General features: G+C 32.2%; 1 protein-coding gene across 10 annotated transcripts in view; it reads left to right on the top strand.

Annotated features, from left to right (window-relative positions):
* The window catches only part of LOC124177326 (dynamin), a 31204-nt gene extending 10339 nt beyond the window's left edge, over positions 1-20865 (top strand). For 2 of the 10 annotated variants that reach the window (XM_046559607.1, XM_046559598.1), the window contains exons 10-19: positions 2530-2556; positions 5458-5629; positions 5851-6096; positions 6817-6828; positions 7247-7453; positions 8093-8268; positions 8382-8387; positions 8924-9115; positions 11752-11847; positions 18400-20865. In XM_046559607.1, the coding sequence (XP_046415563.1) occupies positions 2530-2556; positions 5458-5629; positions 5851-6096; positions 6817-6828; positions 7247-7453; positions 8093-8268; positions 8382-8387; positions 8924-9115; positions 11752-11847; positions 18400-18463 (1198 nt within the window). In that variant the 3' untranslated portion in view covers positions 18464-20865. Of the gene's footprint in view, positions 1-2529; positions 2557-5457; positions 5630-5850; positions 6097-6816; positions 6829-7246; positions 7454-8092; positions 8269-8381; positions 8388-8923; positions 9116-9846; positions 15785-18399 lie in introns of those variants that run through there. The other 8 variants (XM_046559606.1, XM_046559602.1, XM_046559600.1 and 5 more) reach the window with 8 other exon arrangements.
* Positions 20866-21347: the final 482 nt, after the last annotated feature.

The following is a 21347-nucleotide window of genomic DNA, read 5'->3' as shown; positions in this document are numbered from 1 at the left end:
TTTTTTTTTTTCAGTTTACTTATTACTGAACAGTTTTCTATACCACCTATCCTCTTCCTCATAAGTGCTTTATTGTACATGATTTTTTGTACGCAAACTAACTCAAACAATCTCACTTTAGAATCCCGTAAATTGTAATATCTTTGGAGTATTTTATAAATTGCATACAGGTATGTACATGTATCAAAAAAGATTTAAAATTCATTACGACATATAACATCATATCTTCTCCAATTCTCAATATCTAGTCGGTCAACCACAAACTGAGTTTAATAACTGGAATTGTACTTCAATAACTTGAACATAAAAATATCAACTTTTGTGTGCAGAATTCCATTTTTTTCGGGACAACGACATTCATAGTTATCCGGTCAATCACTAAAGACGCGAAGCGTTGAACAAAGGCACTTCTAAATTCACCAATGTTACTGATAATTGTTCCAAAGATACGCATTGTAAAAAAGTTCTAATCGAACGATAAAATTACGATTCATAACAAGCATTGAAATTTAGTGCTCTACCTATCCTCATGCACAGAGCTTCAAATACATAGTGTTCGTGTACGAGAGCAGCAGAGTCGACTGACGAGTGAAAATACATTGCCGCTTAATAATACCAGCTTTTGATGGTGATATTTGGTCATGTCACTTGTATTTATTAAAAGTTTTTTTGGCGTTTTTTTGTACTCGCTGCACGAACTAAATTCGCACGTTTAGCGACTAATTGTAAGGGATTAAGTGCATATTTTTTCGCTGTTAATAAACATTGCTGTACTCGTACGTTGCCCCATACACGTACTATGTCGTTTGTACATGCACAAAAAATTTTATTTATTTCTCTTCTTATCATTATCGCAGTATCTTGACAGTTACGAAAATTTTATGGTGTCATAAATGATGTTCCAACCTTTGCACTCATATTACACAATAAACCAGCAGATACTTTATGCTGATTTTTTTTATTAAAAATGCTCATTTTTACATTATTTGTATTATATTCAAACCCGTATCGATTCGTTAAAACGTAATGAACATTCAGTCAGGTGCATTCACAGAGTCTTATCATGTAAATGCGTAAATCATGCGATTTCTTACTATATTAACATGTAGTGCAGTCAATTAATCAGTAACATTCGGTTTAAATTTCACACTGCATGGTAGCATTGTAATATTATTATATTCTGGAATATTTTCTAAAAGACATCACCTTCAATAGGATTTGAACATTGTATATATTTTTAATCATCGAAAAAACTGAACATACCTTCTTTTGACCCATCAATGCAGAAAATGATTTGAAAGGTGTTATTGTTTATTTTTATTTGCAACAATTTTATTTATTAGTTCATTTCCCCAACGTTACTTTTGCTCGAGCAGTGCATGCCTCATGAGGACCTATTCACTTGGCAAACTTAGGCGTCGTCGCTCATGGCGCATTTCCATTAGGAGGCACAGTCGCAGTTCTCTAGTGCTTGATAAGTAACTAAATCACAAGCCTTAATTATGCCTATATTCACGTTGTGTACATGTAATTGTATGACATTGTGCGTACATCACATTAATCTAAATGGCTATATCCATATATACCTGTATCGTGTACATTGCACACATTCTCTTGTTTATAATCATTATTATTTTCATTTTATTATTTCATAAAATCTAATTCGTTGCATTTTTTTCTCTCGTACACTCATATCATATACAGTCATTTATTATTAAGTAACCAGTGTGTAAAGTTTTAAAATCTAATGGTTTTCACGCTAATTTCAAATTTTGTTGTATATTAACATTGAATCTGCAATTTATGCTTGTAGTACAAGTTTTGCAAATTATTAAGTAGAATTGAAGTGATCTTTAAACGGCTGCTTACCAGCAATAATTTGGAATAATGTTCAATTATATTCAATTTCAATTTTTAATAATCAGCACTCTGCCGTGTTCGAAATTATTTAGAGTCTGACCTGTTCAGCTAATGCATCATTACGAATCACATATAATGAATTAATGTTCGAAAGACCATAACGGGAAGTAAATTGAAATGTTGATATATTCGGTGTTTTCAATTATTAATACATTATTAAAACTCACAGAAGTCAGAAACTTTACAAACTTGGTAAAAGCAATGGTCTTGTTTAAATACTATCGTACTATGCCTTAAATACTACGTGATTAGGAACCTTACATTGATTTCATACAAGGTTGCCTTGTGCCGGATACAAATTGACCTATAAATTCAGGAGTGATTGTGTTTTATGACTAAATAAAGTAAAAATATTAATTCCTGTATTTGATTGTATTTCTGCAGTTGAGTGTATTGCGATTGCACTAGAATGTTGAAATAAATTAAATTTTGTTCAAGCTCGCGTAAAACAAAAAAAAAAACTGGCATGCATAATCAATCCGACTGCGTGGTATTTATTGGCCAGCCACACACATTCTAATATGTTTCATTCCCGACATGTATTGCTATATCCATAATCAACTTTACTGTATTTCACGAATAAAAACAATTATTTAATTATACCGGCAGCGCGGCGGCCAGTAGCCATAATGCAAGGTAAGAACATCAACGTACATGGCAACAGAGGTTGACACCACTCTCTCTTTCTCTCTCTCTCTCTCTCTATTCTCACCTTACCCTCATTCTTGAATTTTTCTATTTATCCACTTTTCATCTCATTGCTCTAGAACACTAGTCCGCAGCACATAACACCGACGAAATACAGAAACAAATTTTTGCAAGCATGCAACTCTGTGTTTTTTTAAATGTCACCCGTTTTATAATTTGGAATATTATATTATATATGTATATGTATATGTATATGTACATATACATATATATATGTTTCTGTAATTTCAACACCATTTATAATTCAAAATCGGTGATGTGTGTTCTTATGTAGATCTCCTGCTCCAGATATTGTCTCTATATCTTTTTCATATGTTTAGTTTTGTATGTATGCGTTTTATTGAATATTTTTGCATAAATATAAAACAATATATTGTGTATAATATTCATATACATGATATTTATGGTTATTTTTATTTTTTTTTTTCCTAATTTTTCCCGACAATTTTTTGATATCTTTGTGCTTTCTAAATGGGATGTACTTAAGCTGTGATTTAAATTACTTAATTATGAACAATAAGATCAACAGAAGATTGTTGATTACCTACTGGCATGTTATAAAGTAATGCGTGCATCATAGGTACCAAAATAATTTTCAGATATACGTGTGAAAGGAAACCTTGCAAATATTTCACTAATACTGACTTGAAAATGAAATCTATAAGATGTTTCAGTGAGAAACCTCAAAGATATAGTGCAACGCAAATTTGTCTCTAATTTATTCCAAGCGAAATTCGCATCATACAGCAAAATTGCATTAAGCGAAACGGTGAATCTAACACGATAATTCTTTTAGTAATTCAAAACATCAAAGCTATGGTTATTTCAAATTATTTCTCACTGATATGGTTGAAAATTTTTTTTCAGTATTTCTAAAAGTAAATTCTTTGGCCATTCTAGAGTAAACTATGATGTGGCTAATCGCGTATTTTGGTTGTGTAAACTTCTATTTATCCATATACAGTATAATTTTATGGAATATTGAAAAAAAAAGATTCAAGCTGTAAACTGAACAGACTACTATTTTTTTGATCGGTGAATGCTTTGTTAGAGTTATTTTTAAAATTATTCTCAACATCAACAACAAATTCTTACCATAAATTCTTTTTGGCTTTTGTGAAAGTTGACGAAATATAGTTTGCTTGTAATTATTTTCTTTGTGCAGGTCCTAGATGTGCAATTCTTTATGCATTTTATATAAAATTTAGTATCTATGTTATACTATTTCTATTTCAGTGTGCAGATACTACTATGATTTAATTAATTCACAATATCCGTTACTTTTTTCAATCTGATGTCCGGTAGTGTACGTGCCATGTGCTGATTTTCAACTGGATTGAAGAATCATTTTCTCGTTTTTCACTTTGTTCTCATATCAAATATCATAATTACAAGTATGCCAGAAGTCTACCATAATTCATTTTGCTAATATTAGTATTTAGAAACGATTATCTATTCCATCACGTCTCTCAACCATATTTCCGGTATAGCATTTATATGCAAATTCTAATAAATTCTAATCTTAACATTTGGAGATTTGAATTTTTCCACATATTTAACATTTGATGTCTTGAACGAACATTAAAGACGGTTACAAATATTCATCATTACTAACAACTCTAATTATAAATTTTCTTTGTACATGTTTATTTGTCACGGTGTACCGATAACTTGAATTTCAATCAATATTCACGATAATGACAACTTATCGATCAGTTGTAAGTAACTCTGGAACAGATTGGCTTTAGTATTTAATCGAATATCGGTTATTTTTATATTTTGTTCTGATCTGTTCAGTTACATGTCAACTTCATGTATTGGCATGTGTAGCATTGTAGTAAACTCACATGAATTACTGACAATTATTTAATATTAACAATAAAATCAAACATCGAGTTGTAAAACGCCAATCATAATTGATACAGCTATAGCTGACATTTAACCATAAATGTTTTAATTTTAAAAAACAATGCTACTAACAGGGTAAATTTTTGTCTCACAGCGTGTAATTAAAAATGCTCATTTGTTCGAAATTCAAAAGAATTCAATAACCCAGGCTACCAGTGAATATTTGTAAAAAGTTCGCAATACCATAAAATTGAAATAGAACTAAGCCACATCTCTTATATCATAAATTTTGCTTTAGAGACAGTTTTAGTTGCAAAAAACTGCTTTCTTCTGACGCTTTCTTAGTTTGTTTCTATTAAGTTAAAGTTCTCATCAATATTTTTCTTATTATCACATTATAATTATAACACTGAATTACTTGTTCAAAATTACAGAAAATAAATTACTCGTATGACTTTTCTTACACTGTAAGGAATGATTGATTTATAAATTTGTGGATATAGATTTTGTAATCAGTATTCCTAATTCTAAACTTATCTAAAAATCTTGGAACTTGAGTAAAAACATAATCCCCAATCTAGAAGTGCAATGAAAAAATTAATTCAATAGGTGCCACAACATTCAATGGTCATGTGTAGTATAAACGAAATATGAAAGCATGTACAAAGAAACGAAAACGTATTGATTAATTCATGGAATTTATGGCATTGCAACACAGTGCACACTATCTCAGAGTGATGCTATGAGTACTGAGACTTTTTTCTCCCCCCTCTATATGATATATTTATTAGTTCATTCGAATGCTTTGCCTATTGCTCCGTTGAATATATCATAGTTTATTATTTTTCTTTGTTTTTTTTTCTCTATCTATTTTTCAAATTACGTCTTCAACAGCAAAGTACCTTTGTACCTATAATAAAGTACCTGCACACTGTACCTGTTTGCCTAGTATTTCACAGTACAATGTTGTTTCTGTTATAGTGCTCAGCAATCGTCTGAAAATTCAGTTAAAGCAGGTCGTCATACGTTGGGAAATCAAGTTATCCGCAAGGGCTACATGTGCATACATAACTTGGGAATTATGAAGGGTGGTTCGAGAGATTATTGGTTTGTTCTTACTTCAGAGAGCATCTCCTGGTTCAAAGATGAGGAGGTAAATATCTTTTTTTCAACACAACTCGATGCTTTTTACCGACGTCATAATAATTGTGTAAATTAAGGTAAATACAAAGATGAATGACATTGAGATTGCTATAATTCTGGACAAACCTTAAAAGTTTTGTAATCTCTATTCGTTAATGTTAGACTAGTAATATGGACTTGTACGTGACATGTGAATTGTTGAAATGACGGGGTTCTATCCTGTTTGAGTAGGAAAGAGAAAAAAAGTATATGTTACCTCTGGATGGATTGAAGCTGCGAGATCTGGAACAGAGCTTCATGTCACGAAGGCATTTATTCGCGTTGTTCAATCCCGAAGGGAGAAATGTATACAAAGACTATAAGCAGTTGGAATTGAGTTGTGAGACACAAGATGATGTCGATTCATGGAAAGCCTCGTTCCTCAGAGCTGGAGTATATCCTGAGAGAGCAACAGAACAGGCTAATGGCGATGGCGAGGTAAGATATCTGTCACTTGAATCTTTACTTGAGATGTCAGAAAATACGGATATCATCAGGTGTCTTTGAAGACAGTTCAACAATCCTTCGAATTGATAATTATTCATTAATCTTCAAGGAAATTAAAAATATCATATATTCCTGCAGACCGAAGTATATACCTATGTAATTTTTAGTAACTATTGAAATTTGAAAATTTATTCACCAATCGATCGTCAATTTGCATGTGAGAATCAATACTTATACATCCGCCGAGTTCCATGCTTATCTCATCTAACTTTCACTTTTCGAATCTATACGAATATAATGGGACCTATATTTTAAATATTCTGTTTTTTTTTTTATAATCCTGCAGTCTCACAGGTGATTGCATTAAACAGTCCCATTAGTGTTATAATTTCTATCATTACCATTTCTTTCGTTCGTTCTAGGATATTCTACTACCTAGGGTGAGTGGTTCCACAGCATGCGAAATTGTGCTTTTAGTTTTTCAGTTTTCTTATTTTGATTTTAACTATGTGGTGGTTTGGATCTAATAGTACTTCCATCGTCCTTAGACTCTTAACAATGACAAGATCGAGTGCTGTTTTTGCGTCAGTATTGTAAAAGTGCAATCACTATGTTAGAAGCTAGGCATATTCATGGTGGTGGTTAATTGAAATATATTTATTTCTTGTATTTGTCATTGTATCTCTGTTTTCAAACTGTTTCACACAAAAGGAAGGATATGAGGTTGGTATGAAATTTGAGTTGATTTGGTGTTTGATGAAATCGTATGATGCACTTTTAAATATTCATGCCACGCTGTTGTAAAATCACAAACAACTACTTTCACCATGGTTACATAGATATACATATACTTGCATCATATCTGGCATACTGTGATTACACCTGAAATCGAAAACACCACAAAACACAATGGTTTTATGTTTCCTGATTATACGTTTTGTTCATTTTGTTACGTTAATTAAGGTACAATCATTTCTTCGCACAAAAATATAAAGCACAGTTAAACTTATTCTTTGAACTCGTTTGTATCATTTCACATTCGACACTGCGCATATTGTTTACACAATGGCAATACAGGATACGTCTACCAAGTATACTCTTTATAATGATTGTGATACAAATGGAAGATGTCTGTTCTTAGGGTGGAACTGAGAATCAATCTTCAATGGATCCTCAGCTGGAACGACAGGTGGAAACTATAAGAAATCTTGTTGACTCCTATATGAAAATAGTCACAAAAACAACGCGAGATCTTGTACCAAAAGCTATCATGATGTTGATTATCAATAATGCAAAGGATTTCATCAATGGAGAATTATTAGCTCATCTTTATGCCAGCGGTGACCAAGTAAGTCAAAGCAAATTATCTCGTCTAATTGTTAATATTTTTCGTGAAAACTTTACAGGAATGTGAACAAGATGTTTGGACGGAAACTGTTATTTATTTTTATAAAACTTACGAATAATTCCTTTTTTCCCAGTTATCCAAAGAAGAAATAGATAATTTGAAGAATTTCATTTCACCTCTTACTGTAAGTCCTTGTCCTAAATAATGCTTACCGATTCCTAAGCTAATCCTTATCCCTACCTTATTCTTTTTTTTGTCCTCGTAACAGAGAACAAATCTGGGTTGAGATATATGTACGCTATGATTAATTTGATGATATTTTGTATTTAAAAAGAAAAGAACGTTCGTATCTCGAAAGCAAAAACTCTACTAATTTTGTGTATTCTGTATTGTAACAATTTATTTGTGGGAGAATATAGTGACTAAAGACTGAAGTGTCTCTAGAAAACCACAGTGTATTCAGTATTTACAGCAGATGATAATATCATATGTCCGTGTAATGCAACAATGTTCCGTTGATTGTTCGGTGATGAATCAATGGGGCATTAATTTTAACTGAAACAATGAACAGATGACTTTAATTATAATATAATTTCAAATCGTGAATCCTTGAATTACTAATGCTGAGAGAATTTTCAGTCTTCTATGATGGAAGAATCACCCGAAGAAGCCCAGAAGCGCGAGGAAATGCTTAGAATGTATCATGCTTGCAAAGAAGCTTTACGAATTATTGGAGATGTCTCAATGGCAACAGTTTCTACACCAGTACCACCTCCAGTCAAAAGTGATTGGCTGGCGTCCGGTGAAAATCCAAGGTAATATTTGGATTACATATTTGCATGCTCTTATTCGCCTATGTTACGAATTTACTACTTTTCTACATCTTTCTGTCCGCATTTTCCATTTGCTCTGAACGTGAACGCTTCAGTCTTGGGTAAGACCATATATTTACTCACTCATACTTTACATTTCTGAATCTTATTACACCTCGATTGTCTCCATTTTTACCACTTTTATTTACGATTTGTCTTTTTGCTTCGTCAATCTGTAGTTGATGTGAACTATTTGTAAAAAGTTTTTTTATATTGTTCATACAGTGTGAATACAATTTATCTAATTCAATGACCAGTTGCGCATTGATATATCATGTCATAAGTGTTAGCTAAAGCACTATGTTCTGTGCCAATTGAGCCAGAGTGCATCAATATTGGTATGGATTGGGAGGAAAAAAACAGATAATTAAAAGTATCGAAAGTTGAATATCAATTTTAAAGTGTATTATTGAAATTGCTATTATGTGTTATTTCTAGCTGCATACAAACCTTCAAATCTATTGATAACTTGAAGTATCCAACTTACATCGTAAAAGACATTTTGACAATTGAATTTCTTAGTCACGTGTGACGGATGAGTAAAGAACCAGTGATGATTATCATTCATGGTAAATACTCATTGCATGTTTTTTTACAGGCTATCTCCACCATCTCCTGGTGGGCCGAGGCGAGGTGTTGCACAGTCAATGGTGCCTCCAGCAAGCTCGCGGGCTCCGCCACCGGTACCAGCTGGGGGACGACCAGCACCAGCTATTCCCAACAGACCTGGACCCGGTGCACCCCCTCCAGTCCGAGCCACCCCTGGCCTGCCACCACCACTCATACCATCGTAAGTACTAATTGCGTGCTTTACTCTCTTTATTTAAAATTTCATCATCCGTTGCGAACTGTTGATACACTATTAGCGTAAAATGAAATAACGTAATTGTTACGCAAATTTCACAAAGTGGAAATTATCCTTACCAATATCTTTTTCCGAAACTTTGAAACTACATTACGTATTTTTAGCAATGTCTTTTCTTCAATATCTTTTTTGAAGATTTTACTATTGTGATAATTAGACGATTAGGTCACTAATTTGAACAGCATGTTCCAGTTACTCACAGTTCAGAATTAGAGTTCAGGTCTTCACAAAATTAAAAAATGGATGGCAGTTAAATACAACAGTTATTTAGGGGTGTGGTAAAAAAAAATCAGGGCAGGTATTGAAGTTAATTTTGAATGATTCCTGGAATGCAAAATACATTACGTGTATGAAACATCACATACGTTGTGATCTTGGATAATATATGAATGCTTTGTGGTAATATTTGTGCATTCAGCTCCAAATACGCTTGAATATAAAGAAGCTTTGCTATTGATTCTACTGCCTACAGGTCTGTGTTAATGATCTATGTAATACCTATTATAATACCTAGGTAGAGATGAGTTATCAATTTATAGAGAAACATTTTCTCACTAACGGAATTCCAGATATTTTTGTGACTTAAAATCTACACGCCAGGCAATTTAGTTTCATATTCAATCGGGCTGCAGTGTTAATGTTCCTTTTTATTCCAGGCGCCGACAATAACTTCTTCACATTAACATCTAGTCGCTACTAACCCATATATATTTGTTGCATCTAGTTCGTAAATATTTAATACTCAAAATGTTCTCACTAAATTGTATTCTATATCTACATATTCTATGTATAGTACGTGATAGTTGCTGTTGGAGGTGTGCAAATTTGTACAATAAATGTAAAGTTCACTTATAAAATACTCCTTGCCGGAATCACTTTCAATTTATGGTAAACATATCTACGGCAGTAACGTAACTTCAATCATTGCATTGTGGAATTAGACATGTTTTCGGTCATCATTGAAAATCTAACTTTGGTTAATAGGTATGGTAAAAGCTTTTCAAATGTTATTATGTTTGTCTTGCATTTTGGAGATAACCTGAGCTGCTGAGTCAACATGCAGTTTCTCATGTACAGTAACGGCAGTATTGAATAAAATTCTATTATTGTTGATATCGTCTCGCTTATACGTATACCATCAAGTCAGCTTTGATGTGTAGTTACTAAAATCTGCACATCTCTGCTAGTGTTACTAACAGCATAATTTAGCCTGGCAATACTGAGAATTTATGAAATGCAAGTACTTGTATGTTCTTAATTTAAACATGATGTGTTTTGGATATTTCAAAAAATGTAAAATATATTTATTATTCATGTTTAAATTACTTTTTCCACTGTTGAGCTACTTGCATTTCAAATTGTATGTAATTCTTGTATATACCATTTGAAAATATTTATAATTCAGTGGTTAACGGTTTTTGGTTTTCACCAAATAACAATTGTAACAAATAACAGCATGACATTGCATTTAACACCCAACATTCTACAATCGGTACTGTATCATTAGTATTCTTTTGACGTCATTCAGTACAGGTGTCCACATGTCAGCAATACATCGTAATTTTTGAATTACGTACTCATGTTTTTAATATTGTCACTAAGCCGAACACATATTATATCACTTGAAAATTTCCCTGGAGAAGGACATGTCGGCGCCTGATTATAACATGAGCTCGATTCATATTATGCACTCTGTTTGTTAAGTGGATGCGTAAAGACACGAAACTAAGAATGTAATGTGCGCCCGATTATAACGTTATTTTCTCAATGCACTTTCTTTTGTGAGTGGATGCTTGGTGATAGAAGACTAAAAATGCAATTCTATAACATCAGTGATACATAACTACTGTTAGGTTCTGAAAAAGTGGAAGAAACTATAAACCAAAAGTTTCAGTTTTCTTCATCTTGTGTAAAGAAGATCATTTGAAAATCAGTTATTATCATAATGCACATACGTGAATATAAATTTGAAAGTGAAAGAAACGCAAATTCATTTTCAATGTTATTATAAAGATATTTGCGAAACTTTCGTGAAAATCAACTAATTCTTTAATTTATTGAAGTTCGAAGGACGATTTTTTCTTCTTCTTCTTCTTCCTTAATGGTTATATCCCGTTAGAGCAAGTGCCAGAAAATTATTTCTTAAAAATGGCACGGGGCTATCTATAAACTATATAATGCTATTTAAAGTGTTGCAATATTTTTAGTCCTACTTAATATGGGTAAAAATTAGTGAAGCGTTCCTAAAGTGTAGAAAATGTCAATCGGCCACTGGAATGTTTTTTGTTTTTTTTTTTTTAACACTATCCACCCAGAAGTGCCCTATTTTAAGATGCACATACCTTCTGAAGAGGCTCAAAATTATTTACAATGCAAAGAAAATGGATCAGTTTGGAACAATGTGGATGTCTCAGTAAAAACTCAGTACCATTGTTCACAGCCTTGTTTATACAGCTATTTTGAAAGAAAATGGAACCCTTAAACAAGCATATTATTGTGTTAAGCAAAACGTAAACTATTTCTAGTTAATTTAGAGTGTAAATACAAACTGATGTGTTTAGTCGTGGGGGTGGGCTGCAGCAACGAGTGGGTCAAGCTGCTACACAGGCTGCTGCTAATGCTGCTATGAACGAGATGATGGATGCATTCAGGATCAAGTAAATAATGAAAAAAAAATGCTATCGCTTGCCATATCCAACTTTGCAGTTGCCTATCTAAATTGAAATGAATAATTGAACTTATGTAGAATGGTAGACTGTTCAGGGTTAAGATGAAACTAATTCTAATCTCTGTTGTATGGAAAAAGTTTACTAATTTGCAACTAACTTATTGATTTCTGTGCATGATTTTACAAGCTGAATTAATGACTGTTAGATTTCTAAACTATTTACAAGTATACGACATTGGGAAATAGACACAAAGTATGGTATAACATTATTCGTATTGTATCTCATGCGATCATGAACAGACTGCTTTACCCTTGGATCATTCTCAAGGTTCAACAGGATAGAATTAGTATTCGATTTTACAAAACCTATCATTTAGAGCATAAATGGAAAAGTCCCGTGTTAACAAGTTTTACATCAAGGGTAACTCGTCTCGCATGAAACCAATATATTGATTGAAGTACACATGCATGTGTAACCCAGAGTTAAAGAAAATTGAATTGTTCGTTTTATAAATTCGTGTATTTGCAAAGAAAACAAAAATTATAATAATAATAGGTATTCGTTGAACCGTGTCTAAGGACAGTTTTAGGTACTTTTTAGTAAATTCTAGAATATATTTACTGTTTTGATTCCAACTAGAGTTTCAAAATTGCTTCTTAGTATACATTTATATGTACGACGATGCAAAGCCTTATCAAACTTTGTGTACTGGCCAACGAGCCAGAGTGAAAACTAGTGTACAAATCAGACTATAGAAATTTTTCATAACTCAGATCGGAGAATTTTTATTCAGCTCTTGCCATGGCTATTTAATCCAAAACTGAAGTTTCAACTAAAATCTGTAGTCATGATATACGGTATTAGAAGATATGATATGTGTATAAATTGTATACTTATCTAATTGTATGCTACAATGGATTGTGGGACTCGACAAAATAATAAATCCCGTATTGGATACTGGACTTGAATACGATCTTGAGATTTCATTTATTTACAACATAAATCAGGCTGTTGGAAATTTGGATAAAGAAAATTTTTCAACAGACTATGACTAAACGTCAATTAATAACTATTGTAATTCTAGCCACAAAATTGTTACAGACAAATTAAATTTTTATGCTACGAATGAAGTGAACTTTTCAAAAGTTGCTTGGATATGTGTTGTATGTACTTCAATTATAAATGATCACAGAAATGAATATGACTTTCTGGGTTGCGATAAATGTTCTAGAAATGGATTTTTATTCAATCGCGATTGAATATTGTATCAATTATATAAAATTGGCATTAGCTATACCTGTACAGTACCTAGTTTTTGATTGTCTTGTGCTGTGTTTCAATTGGATAATAGATCATAGCTAATTATACAGGGAATATTTGGTGAAATAGGAAACCTCCGAGGCATGCGTGCACAACTTTTACGTGAGCCGAGCGTAACGGAAAAATGCTGCAAACGAAAACTTGTGCATGTGTTGGCACAGGCGTTGTGCGCATAGTTCAGAGGTTGCCCTTTCACCAAAGATTTCCTTATTGGCACCCTAGTTCTTAAGTGTATATTTAATACACATAATATTTGTAGGGTTGAAAAGAGGAAAGATTAATATTGTTAAATTACTGAATAGAAAAAAAAAACTCATTCTAACGATCCAATGGTAATTATTACGATGTATAGATATTATATTTTAATGAAACGTTAGTTGAGAGATTTGACCCTTGAAAATTGGATTTTTGCTTTATTTGATGACTGACGTCTCAAAAAAGTAAAAGTAATTCACCAAGTGTTGGACAGTTCGCAGCGTTGAATTCATTGACGCCAATACGTGTTTTCAAGTAAATTATTCAGAATTATCAAATTCAACTCTGTGTAAAATAAATTTACTGCTATTAATGAATGATATAGTTTAAATACAATTTTAAATTATTCAATTGCGAGAATTGCTAAGCAGCTCCAATATAATTATTAGTTGTGAAAAACGTTTCCGGCGTAAAGAATATAAGTGAGACCAGTGAAAGTAAAGCAAAATGAGACAGGTAAAACTTGTATGAAAAATTATTCTTCATATTTTTCAAAGGAACCCTATTTTGTTCCGAAAAAAAATTTTTAAAAATCAATGCAGGTATGCAAACAGGAACAGAAAAATTTCACTCGCATAATCATAATCATGTTCTTTTCTCGAGTGTCCCACTTTGCAGTGGGTCAAGTCTCCCTATTTTTTGCGTGAAATTATGATTGATGTCAAAATTATTTTGCTTCGTGAAATCAGAACCTGCTGCGAATGTGTTTGAAATGGATAAAAAGATTAGTATTTATCAGCTGAGCAATCGGTTTAATTTTACATATAGTCGTAAGTATAATTGAAGGTTCTAACATTCCTAGTAAACGGAAAACGATTCCCTAAGTAACTAAGTCCTGAAAAGTCTACCAAGAATAGCGGTGATTATTAGATGTCCTTACTACAAGTAAACTCTGCCGGCATTCCACAAATAGATCAGCTGAATTAGAAATATAAGCATTTCTTGCAGTTGAACCGCAATGTATTGTTTTCTGATATAGAAGAATAAATGTTATCTTCATATATAATTACTTGGTAACGATTCTCAGTGATATTTACAATTATTATCGGACAAAAATGTCATGCTGTTATGATAAAGCGATCTCGTATTCACTGTACGGTTATATCATCGTGTTAATTAAATTTTAAATGTTAGAAATCGATACTGAACAAGTGAAGTGCTAAGTAGTTTTAAAAAATTGGAAAACAGGAGATTGAACTTTAGTATAAATTTGATGTTTGGTCATTTTCATTTATAGAAATGTCAGTGCGTCGATAAAGATTGTTTAACTATTAGCTACCTAAAGCAAAACCTCCTTCATCATAATATGTGATATATTGCAGCTACCTTCGGAGTTTATTGTAAAAGATAATGAAAACATTAGCTCTATCGTCAACGAAATTAGAGATTTGTTATAACAATTATTTGGTCTTTTCAAATATAGAGTATCAATCGTAAGTCATGTAAACGTTATCGCATCAAATTATTATATCTGAATATACTTGATCCATATGAAGGTTACAACATTAATTGCCAAAGTATATGTCAAGTTCTGCTTAATAAAACAATCTATTTCACTGTGAAAGTGAATGTTTTTTTCAAATTAAATGATAAGAAAAACGTCAACTCGTACCATTCCATTCAGAGCTGGGTAGTGCTGCATTCATATATGAACGTTATTTATTATTTATGAAAATATGTGCAGTCACGAGTGGCATTATATCGGAATGTTATTGTACAGTGTACATTGTATATCTAACAGATTCATGCACTGTTGCCAGGCTAATAAGTTATAAATCTAGTCTGTAGCACCATGTCCCATGTTCGGTAGATATTAGCACATTAAGAAATGTTCAAATTTACCTACATTGCAGTTTCAATTAACTTTTACCATTTCATTTTTTTATTTTTTATTTCCTTATAATTTTCGATCGGAGTATGATTTCTGTACGCAGATCAATCTGTAAAAATCACTTGCGTGTAAGTAGTAGCTTGTTTTCAATATACGTGAAATGAGAAGTAACTTCACAGATCAAACGACAACGAACAGACGGTGTAACTAGTTATTTGGAAACCAGAGTCTTATGAGTTAATTGATGGTTTCTTATATTCACTCTGGATTCATAAGTCAATTATTAATACGACTTCTTAGAAGAAACGCGATTAGAGACAACTTAGAATAGATATTAGTTGTAAATTTTCCAAATTAAATTATATTGAGAACATGAATTTTCCTTCTGTTTTTGCAATTACTAAATGCTCTCACGTAGTACTGAATATGGGGCGGAAAAATTGTTACTGTAGTAATGCACTGAACTGATCGCTTCTGTGACTAAATAAAACAATGTTGGTAAATATATAACAATTAGAAGAAAAAAACAGAGAAAACTAAAAAATAATAATAATATTTATGACATTAGCGTAAGTAGTTATTGCAATTTAGATCGTAGTATTACATAAAATGATGAATCCCAGGGATATAACATGAACTTGCTTGCGGATATTCAACTCAACTCCTAAAGGACTCCTTAACAATATTTTCATTCAGATCATTCGAGAAATTCATCTTCAGTATTCATCCGCACCATTATGAATAATACGGCTTGGTATCGCTATTTTCATTTTCAAATCTATGTTTTTTTCTGACTATACTTTTCGTTGTGTTTGTTACAAAATTTACATTGAAACATCAATAACATTTTTCTTTCATAAAATCGAAGTTTGATACACCGAATGCTTCCACCTAGAGCCTTAATATTTGACAGATAAGTATACCAAGTTGAATATTTGCAATGTATAGTGACTTCAATAAAATAGTGTCCTCGATTAATTAATGTTACACTTGTAACGGTTTAAGAATATTACTTGCCATCAGACGTTTGAAGTGAATTTAAAAACGAAAAGCTAAAATACTTGTACGTGAAGTAATCCTTGGTTCAATTGAATTTATATTTTTGTACTATAGTCATATTAATGAATGCTTTAAATTGGGGAATTCTGATTTTATCAAATGATTTTGATCAATGCAAAATGATATCTAGTGGAATATCACACGATTCGAGTCTTTGCGTAAGTGGTGTGCCGAATATTATCGATTCTTCATACTAGTGGTGTACAACTTTCATACTCGTCTCGACTTCGGGAGTTAATCCCCAGGCAGTTTTTAAAAATATTGTATTACCATATATGCACACACATATAAGGGAATCTTATAGTCTGAATACGCCAAAATGGAAATGTATGACAAAAATTATTCTTTGGATGAAAATATTTTGCATATAATAATAAATCGTAAAACCTGAAAATTTATGGGTTGAATTTTAATACGTACCTATGTGGTAGAAACAATTTCCTGGGGTCCACTTCTTAAGTTGTACATGCTAAATTTGCACTATTCCGTGTTTCTCTTTGCTCATCGTTCCGTGCTGAAAGTAATTAGGTTCCCCGGTTTAAAATATGAGACATATTTTCTTCTGGTTATAAATCGGTTACATAGTAGAATTTTAATACATGGCTCTTCCAATCAGCAGCTTAATTGATAATGCCACATAAGTCCATTTCGAAGGTTTCTCGGTCTCGAAAGATTTAATACATTACATCAAATCTAGCACATAATTTATGAAGTATCATTGGTATTATAGGCTCAAAGCCTTGTTGAAAAATCCCGCGACCAACATCTATAGATGAGGTATCCATCTTTATTTTTTTTCTTTCTCTTCAAGTGTTCCTTCACGTAGGTAGACTAAGTTTTTATCATTCAGTTGTATTGCAATGCGTCGAAAAATTGTAATAATTATTGGTAGACCATATACTGGGAATCGTATTGTGGCATATGGGCATAGACACACACATACACACACACACACACACGCATGGACATCTCCAATTGTACCTTCCAAAGATGAAATGCCATTCATGCTTCTAACGTAGGGTTACTTCACGAACGTACTCTAATATATAAAACACAAGTTTTATGTGAACTTATATTGTATAAGAAGTACACTGATTATTGCAATATAAATGTGTATATAGGGACTACTATACTATGTTAAAAAATATAAACGATTATGACATAATAATCGTAAATTGTACGAATACTGGACACACATTTATACATTATTTGTAAAATGTGTGCCTATGTTCTGTCTTGTTATTAATCCTAATCTAATTCCTTTTCCTCGATAATAATAAATGTACACGTTGTTGCTTCAGCTTACTATCATAATTCATTATTTTCTGTTTCTAATTAGTTTCATGTGTATAAAAAATTATCTCATTTCATTCACGGGTCTTTGGTGTTTCTGTGCTTGACATGCATTTCAGGATATGTATATGTTATTGTTTAAGAATCAAGGGATTTCTAAATCAAATTGTTTAATATATTATTTCTAAGGTCGCTGAGTTTCCCATTCTTTTTTCTTCTATGTTGATATACTTCAGTTACTGTTTGCAATTTTGACAGATTTTTAGAACTCCTTCGAAACTATTCTATTCATGCATGTCTTACTTTTTATGCATGTTACGCAAGAAATGTTTTCAATAAAGTGTTTTCAGTATTCATTGTGTTATTGTATTCATACGAAAAGAATTCATTTGATCAAAACTCGGCATTCTATATTAGTTAATATTTTCATTAGCTCTAGATAATAATGATTATACGTATTTATTGAAATTGAGAAAAAAAAATAACACTTTTGTATTACAAAGTATACACACAGTGTAAATTTCATTTCTGTATCTTTTACAGTCTATTCAATCAATATTATTAGTATGGTCAGCTCATTGAATTATTGAATACTTACATCGAATTTTTCTGATGCCAAGTTCCGTAGAACCGGTTTGTCATTCTGGTACCGATGTCAGGTTAAAAATCAAATTCAATAATAACGTAAAAAAATTCATTGGTCATATCTCATCATATTATAAATTAATCATTATTATTTATTATCACATATAACTGTTACTCATTAAATATGTATGTTGTAGGCGACCTGTTCCCAATATTCCCCCCCGAATTCCTGACAGACCATACTCTGGGCGGCTAAACTGAGCTAGTGCATAGTGCATGCCTGCAACACGTGCTGATAAATACTATCTTCAACTCCAAAGTGTATAAAGGATCAAAAGAAGGACCGTTGTATCCAATGGACAAACGAGTATACGAGTGTGTGTAGAGTTGTGTCAAACTGTGAAGACTGCTGCCGCACACAGTGTTAGAAGGTAGTGAAGAAGAGAGCGAGGGAATGAGATGGGACCAAAGTAAACAGGTAGTGAACTATTATACCGATCCCTGTTTATATAAAGTCAACACTTATAAATCCAGAGTCATTTTTATTTAACGTGATATATTAGTCGATTAAGTATTAGCATTGCACCGCACGAGCAATGGAGCAATAAGTCAACGAAATTGGAAGCGTTTGTTTATCAAAATAACAAATGTCTATTACGTCAATGCATCCTTGTCAACAGACTTGCAAGGTTGGTGGTTACTAACTTTTTTCCATCCTAATCGAGGTCTATTGTTTAAATAAAATACCCTATGTATCAGGATGACAAAAGTCATGTGGCATAAAATGGTCGAACTGTATAATTGGACGTAAGTAAATTTATACCGAGGTCAGTAACGAAGATAGTTTCTTTTCATTAATTAATTTGATGAGTAAAAAATATATCTTTTTTGAGAATGGCGCAGCCGCTACCAAATCAAGGCTTGGATTGATAAATAAGGAATGTGGTTAATAAAATCTTCTCATTGATCTGCTGATATTAAGACTTGAATACCCTGAGACGGAAAAAAAAGAAATACTAATAATGTAATTCGAAAACAAAGCAATATAACACGTTCATCAACAGTTATATTTGATTTTGATACTTAGAAAATTTTACATTAGAGTGAAATGGCATCTATTATTTGGATGAATGACTTCACCGCGTAATACCATGTATCATTTTTTCTTATCATTATATTCGTTATCGTGTATCGGAAAATTGAAATATATCGATTACCTCGCAGAGAAGTAACACACTTATACAGGCTCTCTAAAAATATTTTAACTCTAACATTTATAACATGCAATTCTACTTTCAGGGTATGTATGTGTTTTATTTTTTGATGCCGGCATCAATTAAGCAGGTGGGAGCTTCCTTTCACCTTGTATGTGTATGTTTTATCTTCCACTCATTCTTGTCGGGCAACAATTGGATATTGTCATGTAACCTGCCTCCTACCTAGTTAAACAAGATAGAGTTGCGGTGTAGAAAAATTGAGATAACATACTGTGAGAGCATAATTCTTCATCTAGTTACTTTTTCCATTGCATTACTTGTACAACACAAGTCCAATATTTAAGGTGAATTAAAAATTGTTGAACCTGTTGAAGAGCGGTGCATTTTCATTTTAATGAACACCCATTGACACAGCAACAATTAATTTCAATTATAGAAAATTTTAAATACGCAACAATAAAGTCGAATGAAATATTTTTCTTCTCTTTGCTACACCCAAGGTTGTCGTATACTAACTTAGCGTGTTTCTTTTTTTTTTTTTCAAAGATCATTCAACTCCAGTGAAGAAATATTGATCCGTTTTTTCGTATAATTATCTCTTCATAGTATGAGGAATGTATCAACGTACAAACATAAGTAATAGTGAAATATGTATCGCCGCTAAGCCATAAGTGCAACTATATTTCCTACCTTTCAAATCAATTTATACTCACCGCGTGTACAAATAGATGTTAAAATATGATAGACAATGAATACATTTTAAACCTGTAATCGAGCAGCAAACGAAACCAGGACTATAAGACAAGGCTAGCGCTCAGGCAATTTTAGGCTTAATTAACAATTGAAACTGTATCAGACATTATTTTGCTGGATGCAGAATGTTTAGCAGCGAGGCCATTTCGAATATAATCATTGTAAATTTTTGATTCGATTTAAGTTATTTAATACAATATTTTCTATCAGTAATGTCATTATGATCCTTCTCTCAAATTTAGCGAATCACCAAGTGATCATAGGCACGATTTAAACACTATATTAGCGAAAAATTTTACGATTTTGGATGTCACGCAGTATGTTCTAAGAATTATCTGATGCAATTATATGTTGGATATAAACACTGATCAAGTACATTTAATTTCATCATAAGCTTGCGCTACTATAATTATTGTAAATAAATCGCTATAGTATTATATGTACATGTATTGGCATAGAAGAATTTTGTATTCAACCAAACATTGTTTCAATTGCCAGTCCGTTATACAATGCAACTCGATGACTGATGAATGTACCTAGGCTGTATAATACTAATATACGTTATTTAATAGTCATAATAAAAAAATCTGTCATCCTTACCTGATAAACGGCTCTACGCCCGCAATATACGTCTATAGAGCTGTCTTAAGGCCGTCGTGAAAATAAGAACTAACTTGGAATACCGACCTTAGACTTCTGTCGTTTGATGAAAATCGTACCATCAAATGACACTGAGACGGTGATATTGATATTTTTGAATATACATTTTTGGAAATATTCTTTATCTGTAAGTCAAAAACGAATAATTTTTGTTGACGTGCTTTGTATACATGAACTTGGCCTCTTTGTACATAAGGTAAGTTTGTTTTTAATTCCGAACGATTTATTCACCTTTTTTTTAATTCTTCCGCTCGTCTGTTTCAATGGTTTGACAGAACAAAAGAAAGAAACAGTCCGAATAGTGTTCACGGGACCATATTTTGGATTTCAGTAAACTAAATTCTATTGTGAAAACTGAATGCCAGATGTCTCATCCCGATAATTCAAAACAAGATAAATTAAACGACGTAATATTACAAATGACTGCGTTAACAAATGCAGTTGACGAATTGCGCGCAGAGGTGAATACGATCAAAGTCAAATCGCTGTTGATTAAAAATGAGAGGATTAACAAT

This window comes from Neodiprion fabricii, chromosome 3, assembly GCF_021155785.1.
Source record: "Neodiprion fabricii isolate iyNeoFabr1 chromosome 3, iyNeoFabr1.1, whole genome shotgun sequence".
NCBI classification, from domain to species: Eukaryota; Metazoa; Arthropoda; class Insecta; order Hymenoptera; family Diprionidae; genus Neodiprion; species Neodiprion fabricii.
This window is presented reverse-complemented; position numbering and strand designations above follow the sequence as displayed.